The sequence below is a fragment of the Poecilia latipinna genome, unplaced genomic scaffold (genome assembly GCF_001443285.1).
Source record: "Poecilia latipinna isolate Pla-1442-1.1 unplaced genomic scaffold, P_latipinna-1.0 Scaffold1459, whole genome shotgun sequence".
NCBI classification, from domain to species: domain Eukaryota; kingdom Metazoa; phylum Chordata; class Actinopteri; order Cyprinodontiformes; family Poeciliidae; genus Poecilia; species Poecilia latipinna.
In genome coordinates this window covers 39,741-55,770 of record NW_015114075.1, presented here as the reverse complement: position 1 = coordinate 55,770, position 16,030 = coordinate 39,741, and the positions used below count along the sequence as shown (strand labels likewise).

Genomic DNA, 16,030 nt, shown 5'->3' with positions numbered 1-16,030 from the left:
ATTTTTACTGTGCCGAACTTCTGCTGACTCAGTTTTATGTGGTGGATTGTTGATTTATTTTATTGGCTTACTGTATATATGTGTGTCAGTTATCAAGTTTGTATTAAAAATCCTGTCCAGATAATGGGTTGTTATAAAGTGTAAGGCCTATGGTCATTAAGAGTAAACTTGCCAGTGTTATTTATTGTTCAAAGTATTTTTTAATATATATATATATATTTAATTTAATGACATTTCTGACTCATTTTTCCCTCAGGGGAAACCTTGTAAATGTGCAAAATGGAAAAATGTAATTTACTTGTATGGTTTCATTTGACACTCCGCTTCTGATCAGTTTGCCTGTTTGATTCATTTTTAAAAACATTTGTAATATTTTGTAATACTCTTTTTTACAATAAAGACATGTATAGTTTACATATTTTTGTCCAAATTTTTTTTTCTTTTTGCTTAACTTGCAAACATGGTGTCGGAAGAAAATAAAAGTCACTTCTTCTTCTTCCCTTTCTTGCCTTTCTTGCCTTTCTTCTCCTCTACCTTCTTGAAGGGGCCGAGGCCTCTGCGGACCATGGTGCCCCTCCAGTAGGCCTGGATCTGCACAGATCACAACGAGAACATCAGCACACTGAGACGACTCCGTCCGTTTACAGTCGGTGTTCCGGTTGGCCGTCGTTACCGTTGTGGCGGCTTTAGCTTCCTCCTCCTGTTGGCGTTTCAACTCTTGCTCCTTCTTGTCCTCCAGCACCACCCGCTCCATCTCCTTAAACTAAAAGCAACAATAATTCGTGATATGATTTAAAAGTGAGCTGTATGGTACAAGTGCTGCTGCTCACCATCCTCCTCATCTCCATCAGCTTGTCTGTGTTCAAAGTTCTTTTGCAGCCCAGGTTATCCAGCTTGCTCTGCTTTTCCTGCTGCATCTTCTTGGTTTGCTGCTTCCACTTGTGCAGCCTCTGTTGAAACTCCTAATCAGAAACATAGAATTATGTCATGTGTATGATAATATAGTAGCAGTCTTCTATATTAAGACTACTAATTTTAGTATAGTATTACTATTATTAGTACTACTCTACTAATAGAGGACTACTATTATTAGTAGTACTCTACTAATACTAGAGTACTAATATTAGTAGCAGAACACTTAGTTCTGCAGGACACACTTGGTAGTGTTCTACTACTAAGTGATTTGATGAATCATATACATGATTATGTATGATTCATCAAATCATATACATGAATTCATGTCTTTGTTTTGTTTGAATATCCCTCTTAGTCTCGTTTTCAGAAACATAATTAGCCGTCCACAGCAACTATTCCTTGGTTCATACTAATTCATAATTCTGTGTACGCAACAGAAGAAAGTTACAGTAGCTTCAAACAGGATTTTTTAAAACTGGAGAATAAAAAATATGCTGTGGCAAAACATTTGCACCAATGTTCGACACACGTAAATGCTTCAGGAAGTATTATGTAAAGTTGACTTTTTTGAGCTTTACCTCAAGTTTCCGCCTCACAGAGCAGCCCCCCTACCCGTACTCCCCAACTCAGCTCCTTCAGACTAGCCAGCAGCAACTAGCAGACACCTGGTGACACTGCGCATCAGCTGAGCTCAATAGAAGCTGTTTCTCAGTGCAACACTGGTAAAAATGTTGTTAAAAGGTTAAGAGAGGAGCGACTTTGTGATGACTTCCTGAAGGTGGAGCTTCAGAAATAACAAGAGTTTTTAAAGAGACAGAGGCCCAATTTCAAGGTGATAAGCTATGAAGGAAAATTTCTTTTAAGTGATATTTGATGCATTTTTATAACTTAAGTCAACATAGTTGATGCACTTATTATTCTGCCCCTTTAATGATATCCAAACTTGATTCCCAGTTGTTAGCTTTAAGTTCCAGTACCCATATGTGAAAGGTTAAAGAACCCCTGGAGTTCTTGCTCCTGTAACAGCTTTTTGCAAACCTCAACTAGATTTTGAATGAACCACATATGAATTGCACAGCAGTTAAATTAACCCTGCGCTCTACATTTACATCCCGTTCATGACGTTACGTTACCAACCTCGTATTGAGTCTGGAGGAACTTCACAGTCTCCTCGTGAAATCTCGCCTCTTCTTCCATCTGCTTCTGCAGAAGCTGAGAACAAAGGCGAACAAAACTATGAAGGGGTGAAGTTCTATTTGACGGAGGAGGAAGTACTGGCATGAATCTCTGGGAGATTGGGATGATGTGAAAGAAAGACTTGGAGATTGATGTACCTCCAGCTGGTCCATCAGCTGAGCCTTCCGCCATGACTCTTTGGCCATTTGTGTGGACAGGATTGTGGTTTTTGACTTCTTTTTTTTCTGCAGTTTGGATCTTTCGCCTTCCAGTTCATTCAAAAGAAGGTACATTTTCTGTGCGGGAAAAGTTATTGGAAGAGCTGAGAGTACTGGGAGGTATTTTCTTCGGTTTAACACTCACTAACACTAACACTAACACTAACACTAACACTCACCCTCGTATTACGTAGACTGCTTTTCAACACAAATTGCAAATTAAATAATCACATGCAGAACAGGGAAAATAGATGACTTTGAATGTAAAATGACTGTTGATGCCATATGTGCTGCTCTTAGTATTTCACAAACTGAGATTTTCACACACAACCAGAAAACAGTCAGAGGAAGTGAAAATATCAAGTGTTTTTACAGATGAGGCAGATGATGTGGAATTGGTGCAAAAGAAAATATGCCATCAATCTGTCCAAATTGATGCCATATATAACATACTGCATTAAAGGTTCAGTATGTTTTTTTTTCATATATTTGTTAAAACTGTCACTATATTTTAGCATAATGAGTCAGATAATCTGAAAAATTTGAGTTCCTCCACTTCCTTTCAGTGTTACTACTGCTCTCTGAAGAAACGCACCACTTCCAGTCAAATAAAAACAGTCAAAACCAGGAGGAGGGTCTTACCGCTGTCAATCAATCTCAGGTACGTGTTGCTCAGTGTACTAATGGAGGACAAACAACTTAGCATTACAGGAAAACTGTTTATCCACTGTTACCGGCAGCCATGCTAACTAGGCATGAAGTCACTTGCATAGCAGAGAGCACGGGGGAGAGTGTGAGTGGCGCATACATAAGCATGACTGATGGCGATAAGACCCTCCTTCTGGCTCTGATTGGCTTTTTTTGGCGGAGCTGTGTGTTTCTGTAGTTAGCACTGAGAGAAGGCAGAGGAGCTCGACTTTTTTTGCAGATTATCTGTCTCATATTATTCTGTCATGACACGGTGAAAGATTTAACAAACACATAATGGAGAACTAAGGCAGTTTTCTGCTCTAGTGGTTTTTCTTCTAGGAAAAGCACAAATAATAACTGGACCAGTGAGCACACGTTAACACTGCTAATCTCTCACGTGGATCTGATCCTTTTTGTCCTCGATTTCCTGTTGTTGTATCAGCAGAGCCTGTTCTCTCTCTTTCCGCATTTTTTCTTCCTCTCTGGGTGGGGAAATACACTACATAAGTTTAAAAGAAATAAAACATTTGTTAGTAGAAAAACTGGCAGTATTGAACCTTTTCTTCCTGGCTGCTTTCTGTGCCTCATCCTCCTCCATAGCCTGTGGAATTGACTCAAAACTCTGGGTGTCCTCCAGCTCAAAGCACAGCTTGGTGACATGATGGCAGATGAACTGACTGCAGACACAAACAAAACATATTTAAAGGGAGGGGGAGAAGACCTGATGCAGCATACTTCTAGCTTTTATTGTTCTGATAATTACTCACCAATCTGCTTTGAGCTGTACCAGCCTGTCTTTCTCCTAAACATGGGCATAAAGAAACATACGTAAGGAGATATTTTTCACTCAGGAAATATTTCCAAACACTAAGGAGGAAAAAGAAATCAAGAGAGCATCATAAACTATTTAGCTGAAAGGTGATAGTAATCACCATCATGATGGAACTGAAATAATGGACAGATCAGAGCAACACCCAGCTGTTTCTGCAGAAACGGTTTCTGGCATGGGCGATGTGGGCAGTTGCCCAGGGCTGCCTCTCCTGTAGGGCGGCATGAGCTGCTACATTACTAAACAGTGTGCAGCTGAATCTGCAGCTAGGGCCCATGCAGGGCCCATGTGGGCTGTGGCCCTACATGGGCAAACCCATGTGGGGCCATCGTGGAACCCGCGGACAAACCCATATGGGACCCATATAGTCTGCCCTCCTTGTCCCCACATGGGGCCCACCTAGGCATGCTGGCTGGGCTATTTCTTGTTTGAAAAATAGTTATCTAACAAAGGGTAGGACATTTTTATGACAGTTGTGCAATTGAATTTGTGTTTCAAAGTAACTGTCTTACTTTTAAAAATGTAGATTTTAGTCGACAGTTTTGCAGTCCATATTAAAATGCATCTCTAGTGCGCATGATTTTGCAAATGTTTAACTATTGGGTGCTGTTGTTTTTAACTGTATAAATCTTTTGTATTAGTATTGTTTAATTTTAACTGCATGGCATATAGTATGTTTGTGCCTTGCTTCATGTGTTTATAGTATTACTCTAGTTACTTTCACTATTTTTTTTTAAAGAAAAAAAAGTAAAAGAAATCTTGAGTGTGTCTATGATGGTAGCTACATGATAATCTATGCTGCATGGAGCATGTTGGCCCAGGACACTAAAGACGCTAGGACCCGCCCTGGTTTCCCGTTGGGGTGTGAAACAGTGGAAGGACCTGTGTGGATGTGGAGCCTCGCTCCCTGCTGATCTGCACCGACAGGGAATGTCCCAGTAAGTCCAACTGGTGAGCGCAGTCTTCCAGTGCAGCCACTGTTCTGAGACTCTGAATCTTAGATAAGTATAAGGACATCCTGAGTGGAGAACAGCGGCAAGGTCAGTGGATTCCTCCGCCTCCACACCGTTATTTGACTGAATCAAATATAGAGGCTCATAAAAACACAACAACTTTCTTTCGCCTTCCTCATTACAGTAATCCAAAACAATGAGTTGACTAACTTCCGTTTCACACGAAGTGAGTCTGACTAGATAACACTTACGTGAGTCTCATAAAGCGTCGAGTAATTACCCCGAGTTCAGTTTTACTTTTAATTTCTGTTGCACGACTCACACGGTGCTATTAGCCTGAGCTAATGTTTGGCGTGTCACCATAGCAACTGGACGTATTTCTTCCCCCCTCCGCAGTGAAAAGTAGAGTAATTTTTTTTAGTCGCCATTGTCTCGGATAAACCCGCTTACTCACTTTGGAATAATTTTATTTATTTATTATTTGTGTGCTTGGGAAGTTACATGGAACCACTTAGATGCAGCTACATTCATATAGTCCTTGATGATGCTCTGCATTTTGGTTTTCTATGTAGTTCTATGTATGTTTTGAGATTTTAATTTTCCCTCTTCTTAATAAAATTTTGTAATTTATTATTAAACTAATATTAACATCTAGAACTCCTGAAATCCAAGTAATCTTTTTATTATTAGTAGTATTATTTTTCCCTTCTGCTCCTCGTCTGAACAAAACATAAACACTCCGTTCATGTATTGCAATACAGTTTATTGTCGTCCTTCGTTGCAATCTCTGCAGGTAGTTACAGATTAAAGGTAATACAGACCGAGGGAACAAGCTACGCTGGAGTACATGCATGTTGCTGCCTGTCACACCGTACCGCTCCCAGGTGCAGCTCCTCAACTGTGTCACTGTCCTCACCGAGACAACATCCACCTGATCTACACTCTTACACACAAACCATCACAAACAAAGTATGTACACCGACGCTGGGTGACTCTTCAACGAATGAGCGATCATGAAAGGCAGCTTGTAAGGCAGAAATATATCATGTAGATGAGGAACACGTCCAGGAAAGAAGGCAGATTGTACCTCCTTCCACTCCGGATGATAATTCTAAATCATAAAAGGCATTTTTAAATGTTATGTGCTGTGCATAAAACAGCCACACAGTGAATTATTCGCCGAGCATACAGTGAACTGGGGTTTCATCGTCTGTAGATCAGGCATTTCATTATGACTAACCTTTACACAATGCAAACATTGTAACACAAGAAGTTAATAGAACGAAAAGTAAATGAGTTATTATATGTTGATTAGTGTCAAGAGACAATTCAGATTATGCAAAAAAAAAAATGCACGTATTACATGAAAATTATTCAAAAACAAATCGAATAAAAATAAAACAAACAGATGGTTTGCTTTGCAGAACAACTGCATTGATGTCACAGAACTTCAAAGCTTCTGGAAAGATTTATGTGTAAAAAAAAAGGGAATATTTTAGATTATGCTTGTGATTTGTTTCATTCATAACAAAAAGAAATACATGCAGATTTTTAAAAAAACTAAAATCGAGAAAAATCTCTGCAACTTGTATCTATCGAGACTATTTCTGATCTGTTACATTTTAGAAGTGTCAGGAGAATGCGACCCATATCCAATTTTTTTCCTGCCCAAATGCGACTCATATCCAACTTTTTCATGGCACAGATCCAATTTCTTGGAATTGGATCTGTGCCACTTCCATTTGCGGCACTAACTCAGATGCGTCATAATTCTGCACCAGGAGAAACCAGATGCTGTAAATCTGAACGTAAACAATGTAGTTCAGCAGACCCAGTAGTTCAGCAGTGGTTCTGTTAGAGCAAAATAACATCCAGCACTGTTAAATCTCTGGTAAACACCCAAGTTCTGACAAAATCACCTTGTATACAAATAATTAATTTAGTAGATATGTAGTAAATGTTCATGAGAAAGTAAAAACAGGCCCATATAAAAGTGGCTGAGGTGAGCTTCCTCCTGGTGGATAGGCTGAGGATCTCCATCATCTCAGCCAAGACTGGAGCTGATCTACCTCTGATTAATGATGGTAAACCTATCAGGATGCCCACTCTGGACCTTATTTAAAGTGGTTTCATTTTGTGGGATGGATTTCTTACTCAAACAAAACCCTGGAGCAGACCTGGAACTCACTAGAGGATCTATGTGTCTCTGTTGGTTTGAGAATGAGCTAGGATGTGTTGCAGAGCTACACAATGCTAAAGGATGGAGTTACACTGCAAAAACACAAAAGTATTTTTGGTCTTGTTTTTAATGCAAATATGTTAGTTTTCTCTTATTTTTTTTAAGAGTATGAACTTAAAAGTAACATTTAAGCAAGATATAGGAGCTATTTTTAAATAAGTATTTCCTTAATATTTCTTTCTTTTTAAAAAAAAGTACTAATTCCACTTGCATTTCTCACTAATTATAAGATATTTTTCCCATGTAATAAGTGAAATAATCTGCCAGTGGAACTAGTACTTTTTTAAATCAATATTAAGAAATTGACTTAAAGCAAGCTGAAGAGTTACTATTAGTTTTTATCATTTCAAATGTACTAAGATATTTGCACTAGAAATTGTTCCCTCTGTGATCTGATCTTAAATAAGCAGACAACAATGAACATATGGATTAATTGTGGGCTTTAGCAGGAATACCCCCCAAGAATGAAGGTTTTTGTTTGTCAAAAAAAAAAGAAGAAAAAAGTATTATTTGGCACAAATGAATATTTAAAACAAAACATTGTTTCTGTCTGGTTCTAATTCTGTCAGAAACGTCTTGCATTTCCTCCAGAGAAATGAGAAGAACGAAGCTCTCAGGTGGGCTGACAGCAGCAGTGAGGATACGTCTCCCTGAGCTGTGTCCATCGGTGAAACCTAAAATAGAAGGTGGCTTTTCCTTTCTTTTTTTTTGTTTTGTTTTCGGAAGCGATCCTTTACAGAACACACACATACACCCAAACACGCATGTAAAAAACTAAATTATAACCCATATAAAATATACAGCTTTATATTCTGTGTTTTCTTGAGCGTCTCTCTCTCTCTGTTTAAAAGAGAATCCCTCCTCTGGTTTGTGCTTTAAAATGAATCTGAGTTGACCTGGACCGCCCTCTTGTGCCATCAGTGGTGAGATGTCAGTCCACTCAGACTCTCAGGTTGTTTTTACGTCGACTGCTTGTGGGCAGAGTAGAGTAAGACTCAGATGTTGGTGAGGGGGCGAGGGGGCGGGGGAAAGAACTGAAGGAGACTGGCGGTTCCTGCAACATGCAGTTGTCTGGAGTTGCTGTGCATGATGAGGAGGAAAGGAAAACTTTGTCTCTAAAAGTTCTTGTTAGTCGTTCTGACCGCTCTTTGCGACCTGGGTGAGCATGAGTGCTTTTAGATTTCGTTGATTGTTCGTTCCGAGGGCCTGTAGCCCTCGGCCCCTTTAGGGGACGACATGTAGAAGGACTGCGTCTTGCGTTTTAAGCGAGCCCTCTTGGTGGCCAGCGACAGGCTGTGCTTGCTGGAGGCGATGATCTCAGAGATGAACTTCTTGCAGTCCACACACACCTCCATGGTGGCCCAATCCTCCGTTAGCTCGGGAGGCAGCTCCAGTTCCTCGTGAGACTTCAGAGAGCCGTGCTTCGAGAGCCTGCAGCGAGCAGAGACAAACAAATACCAGGCCTCTGTAGAAAAGCTTCTGAGATCATTAAACTGCTGGCTTCAGGTGCCCAGCAACAGAAACACTTAAAACATTCAATAAATTACAATACGAATGAAAAGTCATTTTATTTTAGGAATTTTGTAACTAATTGAGACACTCGATATAGATGCATTCCTCAGAGATGGATGTTTGAAAGCCTCTACTTCTATTAAAGGGGCAGTATAATGTATTTTCCAACCATATAGTGTCATTTTATAAACAATCAAGAAATGATGCTACCTTCAGTTGTTATAAAAATTATGTATATATCAAATATAATTTACTTTGTAGTTTAATGGCTTGAAACTGGGCCTGTGTCTCTTTAAAAACAGTTTTTTTCTGAGACTCCGCCTTCAGGAAGTGATCACTCCTCCATTAACCGTTTAACAATGTTTTCACCGGAGATGCACTTAGAAGTGGCTCCTATAATGAGCTCAGCGTATGTGCAGTTCCACCAGGTGTTAAAAGTGTTACTAATTGCTGCTGGTTAGTCTTAAGGAGCTGAGTGGTGGAGTCATGGCGGAGGGCTGCTCTGTGAGGTGGAAGCTCAGAAGCTTTGAAAGTGCAGCTATGAGGAGGAGCTGCGTCTTGAAGGTGGGGTTAGATACACCCAGGCGTTTTGAGCAGCTAAATGGTTGCCATGGGACATTAAAGGATTTCCCAGACATGCGTGAAATGTAAAAAATGTATAAAATCATTTGCTAAACAAGTACAACAATGTTTAATTATGATTGTTGATTTTGTCTACTGGCCCCCTGTAGATATGTTTTGGAATAATATACAGAAAAGATTCAGTTGTTTGGATTTTGAAAATGCTGTATGTATAAAAATAGTTCTAATATTATAATAGTTTTATTCTTCCACATACACTTTTTTCAGTCCACATCAGATTGATTAAAAGCTTTTTTTAAAAACAGTAGTGGGGGCTTTGTGAGAAGTATGTTTAATACCTGCTTAAAGGTTATTATTTTCAAAATATTATTTTACTCTGACAATCGGGACGTATATTCACATTTATTGGACATGAACTGTGCTTTAGACTGTAATCTTCCAGACTTGCAATTTTAATTTTCTCCACTAGATGTCAGTGGCCGGCTGTGTGAAGCAGCAAACTTGAAGCCTCAGCTTGTTGAAGAAGACACTTCAGAATTAGAAACACTGCACTGTTTTGTCTTCTTAGCTTTAAAACCGCAATATTATACAAGCTGTTCTCATATTATTTCTACGTGTATTTTAATGCAGAATAATTAACTTTTTTTCTGGCAGCAAATGAGGAGTTTTGGAGCTCTTACTTGGACATGGTCTTGTGGATACTGTGGCGCTGTTGGCTCCCTGACGGTTTGTCGGCCTTGGCAGCTGCAGCTGCTCCCGTAGCTTTCCCAGCTCCTTTAGATGCTGCCTTCGTAGCTCCTTTCAAAGTTGCGGTGGAAGAGGCCCCTTCCGCTGCCGTCGACGGCCCCGGCCCTCCGGCCACAGAGAGGCCTTGTCCTATGGCAGCCATGGCACTTATTCTGTCTCTGGGCAGAGTGTTGGTGGATCCGATGGAGTAGATAGGCAGACTGGAATACGGTTTAGATGGAAGCCGCATCTGGTAGAAATTGAAGGCAGAAATGTTATCAGTGGTATATAGTTGTATTTATGATGTATGAGGGCCATTGTACATAGAAAAAGAAAATGAGTACATTTCCACCAAAAACTTTTAGATTAAACTCAGAAATTTTCTAGAAAAAATAAAACAAAACAAGGACATTTCTGAGCTACAAAAGTAGAAAAATTGTGAGAAAAGAACTCAGAAATTTTGAGATTAATCCCAGAAATTTTCTGGAAAAAAGGAAATTTCTGAGCTTTAAACGTTAAAAATCTGATAGAAAAAAAACTTAAATTTTGAGGTTAAAATTTTGGAACTTAGAAATTTCTCTATTTTTTTCTATAAAATTTCTGAGATTAATCTAAAAATATTTTGGTGAAAATTGACTCCTTTTTTTCTGTCTACAATGGCCCTAATACACCATCACACTGACACACAGTGAGCTGATTGGCCGATGGATTCATTCTGTGTGACGTACCTTTTTGCAGCACTGTGAGCATACAGGCCTACAAACAGAATAAAACAAACATCAATTATAGTCAATACTGCAAAACACGAGGAGACGTCCAGCTTGTATTGATTTCTAAATATGAAAAGGTTTACTTTATGCAGAACTGGCAGGTATAGGACCAGGTGAAGAAGGAAAACCTTTTGGTTCGACAGCAGAAGCAAAGCTGTAATGAAATATGAAGAGAATTATTTAGTCCACTGACATCTACATGTACACTCAACAACAGAAAACTATTTTCTGAAGAAAAATGTAAAAAGTTGTGAAATACATACACATAAATACATATACATACATACACATAAAATGAAATACATACACATGTTCCCAAGACTTTATATTAATGGGCATAACAATGACATTATTGTTATAATGTCATTGTAACAATAATGTTACAATGACATTATTGTAACATATTTGTTACAATAGTTAGCATCAGTTAGCTAACTGATGCTAACTGATGCATCAGTTAGCATCAGTCATGCTAACTGATGCTAACTCATCAGTTAGCATTGCATTAGTAGATGAATACAGTTCATGGGACTATAACTTAGATTTAGTCATTTATTTCTAAACGCATCACAAAACAGAAATAGGTTTTTGTTTTTAAGATATGGTAGAAATCAGATGACCCTGACTTGTTTCTGCTAAGCGTGGAGTAAGCGTCGGCCATGTGATTCATTTAATGGTACCTTGCCCTTCTTCATGGCGTTGTAGATGTCTTTGTACTGCTGGAACTTCTCCAGCTCTGCTTTCACCAGCACCTGTCTGATATGCATCACTTCCTCCACCGTGAGAGACAGACACTCCACGGGGAAACAGAACTCCTCCTGCAAAACCCCCAACAAAACAACACACTTATTTAAACCCAAACAATTCAAAACTAGAGGCAAAATCATAACCGTTCTTTTAACCCCTCTATACCACATCACCCTTTAAAGAACCATTAAAAAATGCATTTATACTTTGTGATATCCACATGGTGCAGGAAAAGCTGACTGAATGAACAAGTGTAGCATCTCTTCGTTTTAAAATCCCCAAAATATTGTATCTTGAAGTGATTTGTTTGATGTTTTATCATTTTACAATTGTAAAGTTCAATATATGTGATTTTATGTAGTAGACCAACATGGTAGTAAATAACTAGATGTGGAGCAAAAGGACACATGGTCTTAATTTTTTTTTTCTTTTTTTTTTTGACAAATGGAAATCTGTGTGACCCTCTTATTTTTATACCCCTAAATTCAAACCAGTGTAAACAACTGACTTATGATCAGTTAAGAGTGTATGAAGTATTTACTGTATGAATTCTGTAAAGGTCTAAAAAGGTTTGTGGTTTAGCCAGATCAAAGCAAGGTTGGGCTATAAAATAATATCCCAGGCTTTGGAAATCTCACAGAGAAATGTGAAGACATCATCCAAAAATGAAAAGTCTAAATAGGCCATGGTAACTGGAGGAGCTACAGAGGTCCAAATCCAAATCTTCATGGAGGAAAGGCAACAAGAAAGTAGCGCTGTGACACGCGAAGCTGGTCCTGAATCCACTTTAAAAAAAAAAAAAAAAAAGTAATTTAAACTACATTTTTACTCAATTGTGTTTTAGTATGGGATGTGCTGGACTGTGGAATTCATGTCAAGACAAGATAAAATAAAAGAAGAACTCGCCTGCAAAACAAGTTTTAAACAAGTTGTATGCCAGTAGCTTTGCTTTGGAGTTTTTTCTTTTCTTTCACTTTGAAGAAGATCCACTCACCTCAGTGCTGTGAAAGCTTAGAGCTAATGATTACTTGATCATCACACTTTTCATCCTCAGATTATGATTTGATCCTTCAGTGTGGATAAAGAATGGCTAAAACAAAATGGTGATACGAGAGTAAAGTAAGCTGCCTCATCCTGAACACTGTGATTTCTACACCTTTCCTCCCTGAAGACAAACACTTGCACTCTACAAAACAGAGGTGCGCCAAAAGCAAACATACACACTAGATGTGACAGCACTTGATATTCCAGAAACTGTTTTAGTATCTACTTGGGCCAAGTTTAGAAAAGCCACAAAGTTCGTAACCCTGGTTAGTAACTTTAGGCCATGGTAGAAGTTTGCTGTTATCGTTGATAAATGGAGTCTAAAGAAGCATTAGGAGAGGATGGCAGGGCTACAGTTAAAGCACCAGGACTGACTGAGAGGAGACTGGCTAACCTTAAGTGACTCCCTTCGTCTGATGCAAACACTTCTGCACAGAACAAAAAGCACCTTGACCAAACCCAACAGAAACGCCTCAGCAGGGTGGGAGCTCTGCAAAGAATGGAGAGCTGGGGGAGATGGGTGGAGGAGGAGGAGCAGGAGGGAAGTGATCCAGGAAGGATGCGAGGCTGTCGCCCCGACGATCTGAATGTGAAAACGGATGAGGTGTTTGTGGGGAAGAAGAACAGAGCAGCTGGATTGAGTAACTGATTGTACTTTACAGAAAGGGCGACCAAAGGAGAGAAAACAGTGATCTATTTAACTTTCAAACCAAAGCAAGATGCAGTTAACTTCTTTAAAGTTTTCAGCTGTCTTCTTGGTTATTCCTTCACATAATTTCCAATTTTCACAAATCAAATGTGTGCAAATCTTTGTCGATATTCTGCTCATGTAAAACAACACAACTTCCCAATTGCAATGTTTCCACTAAGAAAAAAATGAAATTAAAATCACATGTGACTATGCTTGTTCATGCGATAAGTCATAAAAATCATGGCAGTAACAGATGTAAAGTTACATGAGATATATTCATATTTCATCCATGGCACTAGAACTCATCATCAATCAGAGCTCTGGTGGAACCAGCTGCAAACTGTCCAGGAGCAAAAACAAAACACAAAATCATCATCCTCCTACTACCACTTCCTGTTGTCTTCTTTGTCGTCTTTGCCAGTAGTAACATCCGGTTGTTGATCGTATGACTCATGTCATGCAAAAAAAGTGTTTCCATTCCAGTTTTATGAAATACACCAATTTTGATGCAGCTGAAAAACCTCCTCATCCTAGTGCAAAAATCTTTTTATTAAAAATCTTGAGTTCTTTTTTTAAATTGGTGCTTTTCTGCTGAGCGAATTTATTTTCACAACTTAAATTTGGGCACTTTTATATAATCAATAGAAAGGCAGCTGGTGTTTCAGACAGCATTTCACAGTTTAGGAGTGAATGAATGCGGGGATCTCACTCACCAGAGACTTGGAGTTCTGCTTGGATGGTGGCTGGAACTGTCGGACGCTGGTGGGTGTTTCCTTCTCGATGGAGTGTCTCCTCTGGGGCGTCTGACGCCTCTCTGGCTGAGGTGTGGAGGAGATGGGTAGGAACATGGGAGGGGCTGGTGTAAGAAAGAACAGACAACACAGGAGGAAACTTAAATCAGAATTTATTGTTGAACTGATGAGAAGTTAACACCCTACCTGCAGTAGAGAACTCTGCTGGCATCTTTAGTGTGAGTTGAGGTTAGTTGAACCCAGAGGCTAAAGCTAACATTTAGCTTAAGGAGACCCAAAGCAGATTTCTAACTTTTTGAAACATTGATGTACTTTACTGTGTCCTTAACAAGCATGTGACTTATTAATACTAGTTATTGTATTGTATAGTAAAACATTGACTGCTATAATGTTTCACCAGAACCTCACTTTAATAGTCCTGAACTATTCCTTTAACCACAGAACAAAAAAATCACACATTACATAAACTCTAGGTCATGGGTGTCAAGGTTGTTAGATTAAATCTCACTTAATGCTATCAGGTTCATTTTTTTTTATTAAGCAGTCAATTCAGCTGTGATGAAAGGTGAAAAGAAAAAATCTTCCTGACTCACTTTTCTTTCCCAGTGAAGACTCTGGGGACGTATCGTCCATCAAAGACGTTGCCACACTGGAGTTGCTCGCCGACGTGCGCCCGACCAACTCGTCCTGAATACACAAATGTTACCATGCCCTGCAGTCGTCCTTTTGCTTCTGAAAGGTGAAGCTTAAAAAAAAACAAAAGCAAAATGAACAAACAAAAAACTTACATCAGAGTCGGAGCTGTCCAGCTCAGCCAGGCTGGGCGCCTTCAGGAGTTTCTTCCTCTGAGGGACGGACTGAGATCCGGAAGGCTCCGCTCTGGGAGAGCGTGACCCGTTGGTCAGAGACAGAGAACTGGACGTCCTCCTGCCCATGTACGGACTGAACTCATCTGCACAGAGCCACGCAGGAGGCAGTCACTCGACAGGAAGGGAAAGCAGATCAAATGGATCTCAACCCGCCTCCTCCTGTGCTCCATTGCATCCTCATTGGGTTTTACGTCGGATCTTTAAATTGGTTTTTCTCTTCTTTTCTCCCCCCCCCCCATTTGTAAAATGGGAACCAGATTCGTTTGAGTGAAAGGATGGAATTTAATCTGCCACAGAGGACCAGGGATGGAGATCCATTTGAGGGTGGAGGAGTTTGGGGAGGGATGCGGAGGGGTTGGAGGCTCAAAGGGGAACGTAGAAAACGCAGACAGGTTAAATTAAGTATGTAGATTATCTATGACATCCTTTTATCTACCACTAACACTGATAATATTTATCTTTTTGTGTGAACTAAGTCCTCAAATATAAGACCTTAATTTGTATTGACCAAACTGGAACTGGGATGAAAGCAGAATATTTAAAGCAAAGGACAAAACCTTCAAAAAGTTTAGTAGAAAACGAGGAGCGTAAGAGGAGGAGGTGCAGGAGTGTAAGCCTCTCCAAAACCCAACATTTCTAAGAAAAAAAATATCATACAAGACTTTAAAGTGATTCACTCAGACATTATTTTGCATCCTGCTTAGTTCTTTCAGCTCCTAGCAGTCGATAATTTCTTTCTTTTTTTTTTTGAAAGACATTAGTTTGCAGCCAGGGAGGGGAGACAGATCAGGCCAAAAGATTAAAGCCAAACAAGGTTGTTCAAACCGCAGCATTGCTGATACGTTACCTACTCCTGTACGGAACAAATCCTGAGGCATACTGCGAGTTTTGCCAAAACCTAAAATGTAGACACCTCTCTTATTAGAGCAGCACAGAGAACATAATACAACTTAACCATTAACGGCATCCAAAGAATCCATATTCTCTGATGGCTGAGGTACCTTCTCAGCTAACAGTTTAACACTTTAAGTCTTTCTCTTTCCTGTTCCTGATTGAGAGATTTCCAAACTGTTTCCTTTGAACTTTTCTAACATTCCCTTTATAGATGAAGGTGTCAGTCTTTCATTTGTGGCTTGCATTTGCAAGTTTGGTTTGAAGAAGTAAAAAGCGTGATATTGGCCGATACCGATTGGACACAGAAAAACAGCTGAATTGACTTAAAATGTTTCTTTCTTTAAAGTACAGACATGAATGTACTGAATTACTCATTTATTTGACATCTCTGCACCAGCAGAGCACATTTAAATACACCAGCAA

General features: G+C 39.4%; 2 protein-coding genes across 5 annotated transcripts in view; both read right to left on the bottom strand.

Annotated features, from left to right (window-relative positions):
• Nucleotides 1–209: 209 nt before the first annotated feature.
• Nucleotides 210–5,140, bottom strand: drc9 (dynein regulatory complex subunit 9). The gene is made up of 10 exons (XM_015057393.1): nucleotides 5,033–5,140; nucleotides 4,711–4,846; nucleotides 3,767–3,801; nucleotides 3,557–3,676; nucleotides 3,397–3,481; nucleotides 2,250–2,387; nucleotides 2,053–2,127; nucleotides 831–962; nucleotides 674–763; nucleotides 210–591 (listed from the first exon to the last, which is right to left on the bottom strand). The coding sequence occupies exons 1-10, from the start codon at nucleotides 5,041–5,043 to the stop codon at nucleotides 484–486; spliced, it is 930 nt and encodes a 309-aa protein (XP_014912879.1). The 5' UTR covers nucleotides 5,044–5,140; the 3' UTR covers nucleotides 210–483.
• Nucleotides 5,141–7,324: 2,184 nt separating this feature from the next.
• The window catches only part of LOC106962774 (protein spire homolog 1-like), a 40,758-nt gene continuing 32,052 nt past the window's right edge, over nucleotides 7,325–16,030 (bottom strand). For 2 of the 4 annotated variants that reach the window (XM_015057388.1, XM_015057389.1), the window contains 9 exons: nucleotides 14,633–14,796; nucleotides 14,438–14,531; nucleotides 13,806–13,948; nucleotides 12,796–12,984; nucleotides 11,291–11,428; nucleotides 10,694–10,764; nucleotides 10,569–10,596; nucleotides 9,795–10,090; nucleotides 7,325–8,451 (listed from right to left, as the gene is read on the bottom strand). In XM_015057388.1, coding sequence (XP_014912874.1) covers nucleotides 8,196–8,451; nucleotides 9,795–10,090; nucleotides 10,569–10,596; nucleotides 10,694–10,764; nucleotides 11,291–11,428; nucleotides 12,796–12,984; nucleotides 13,806–13,948; nucleotides 14,438–14,531; nucleotides 14,633–14,796 — 1,379 coding nt within the window. In that variant the 3' untranslated portion in view covers nucleotides 7,325–8,195. The remainder of the gene's footprint in view (nucleotides 8,452–9,794; nucleotides 10,091–10,568; nucleotides 10,597–10,693; nucleotides 10,765–11,290; nucleotides 11,429–12,795; nucleotides 12,985–13,805; nucleotides 13,949–14,437; nucleotides 14,532–14,632; nucleotides 14,797–16,030) is intronic. The other 2 variants (XM_015057390.1, XM_015057391.1) reach the window with 1 other exon arrangement.

Excerpts from the sequence above, each read along its gene's own strand:
- drc9 (XM_015057393.1), bottom strand. Across the intron at positions 3,802-4,710 it reads GAGGCTCCACATCCACACAG|GAGAAAGACAGGCTGGTACA; the intron begins GTCCTTCCACTG and ends GCCCATGTTTAG. Across the intron at positions 3,677-3,766 it reads GTACAGCTCAAAGCAGATTG|TCAGTTCATCTGCCATCATG; the intron begins GTGAGTAATTAT and ends TTGTGTCTGCAG.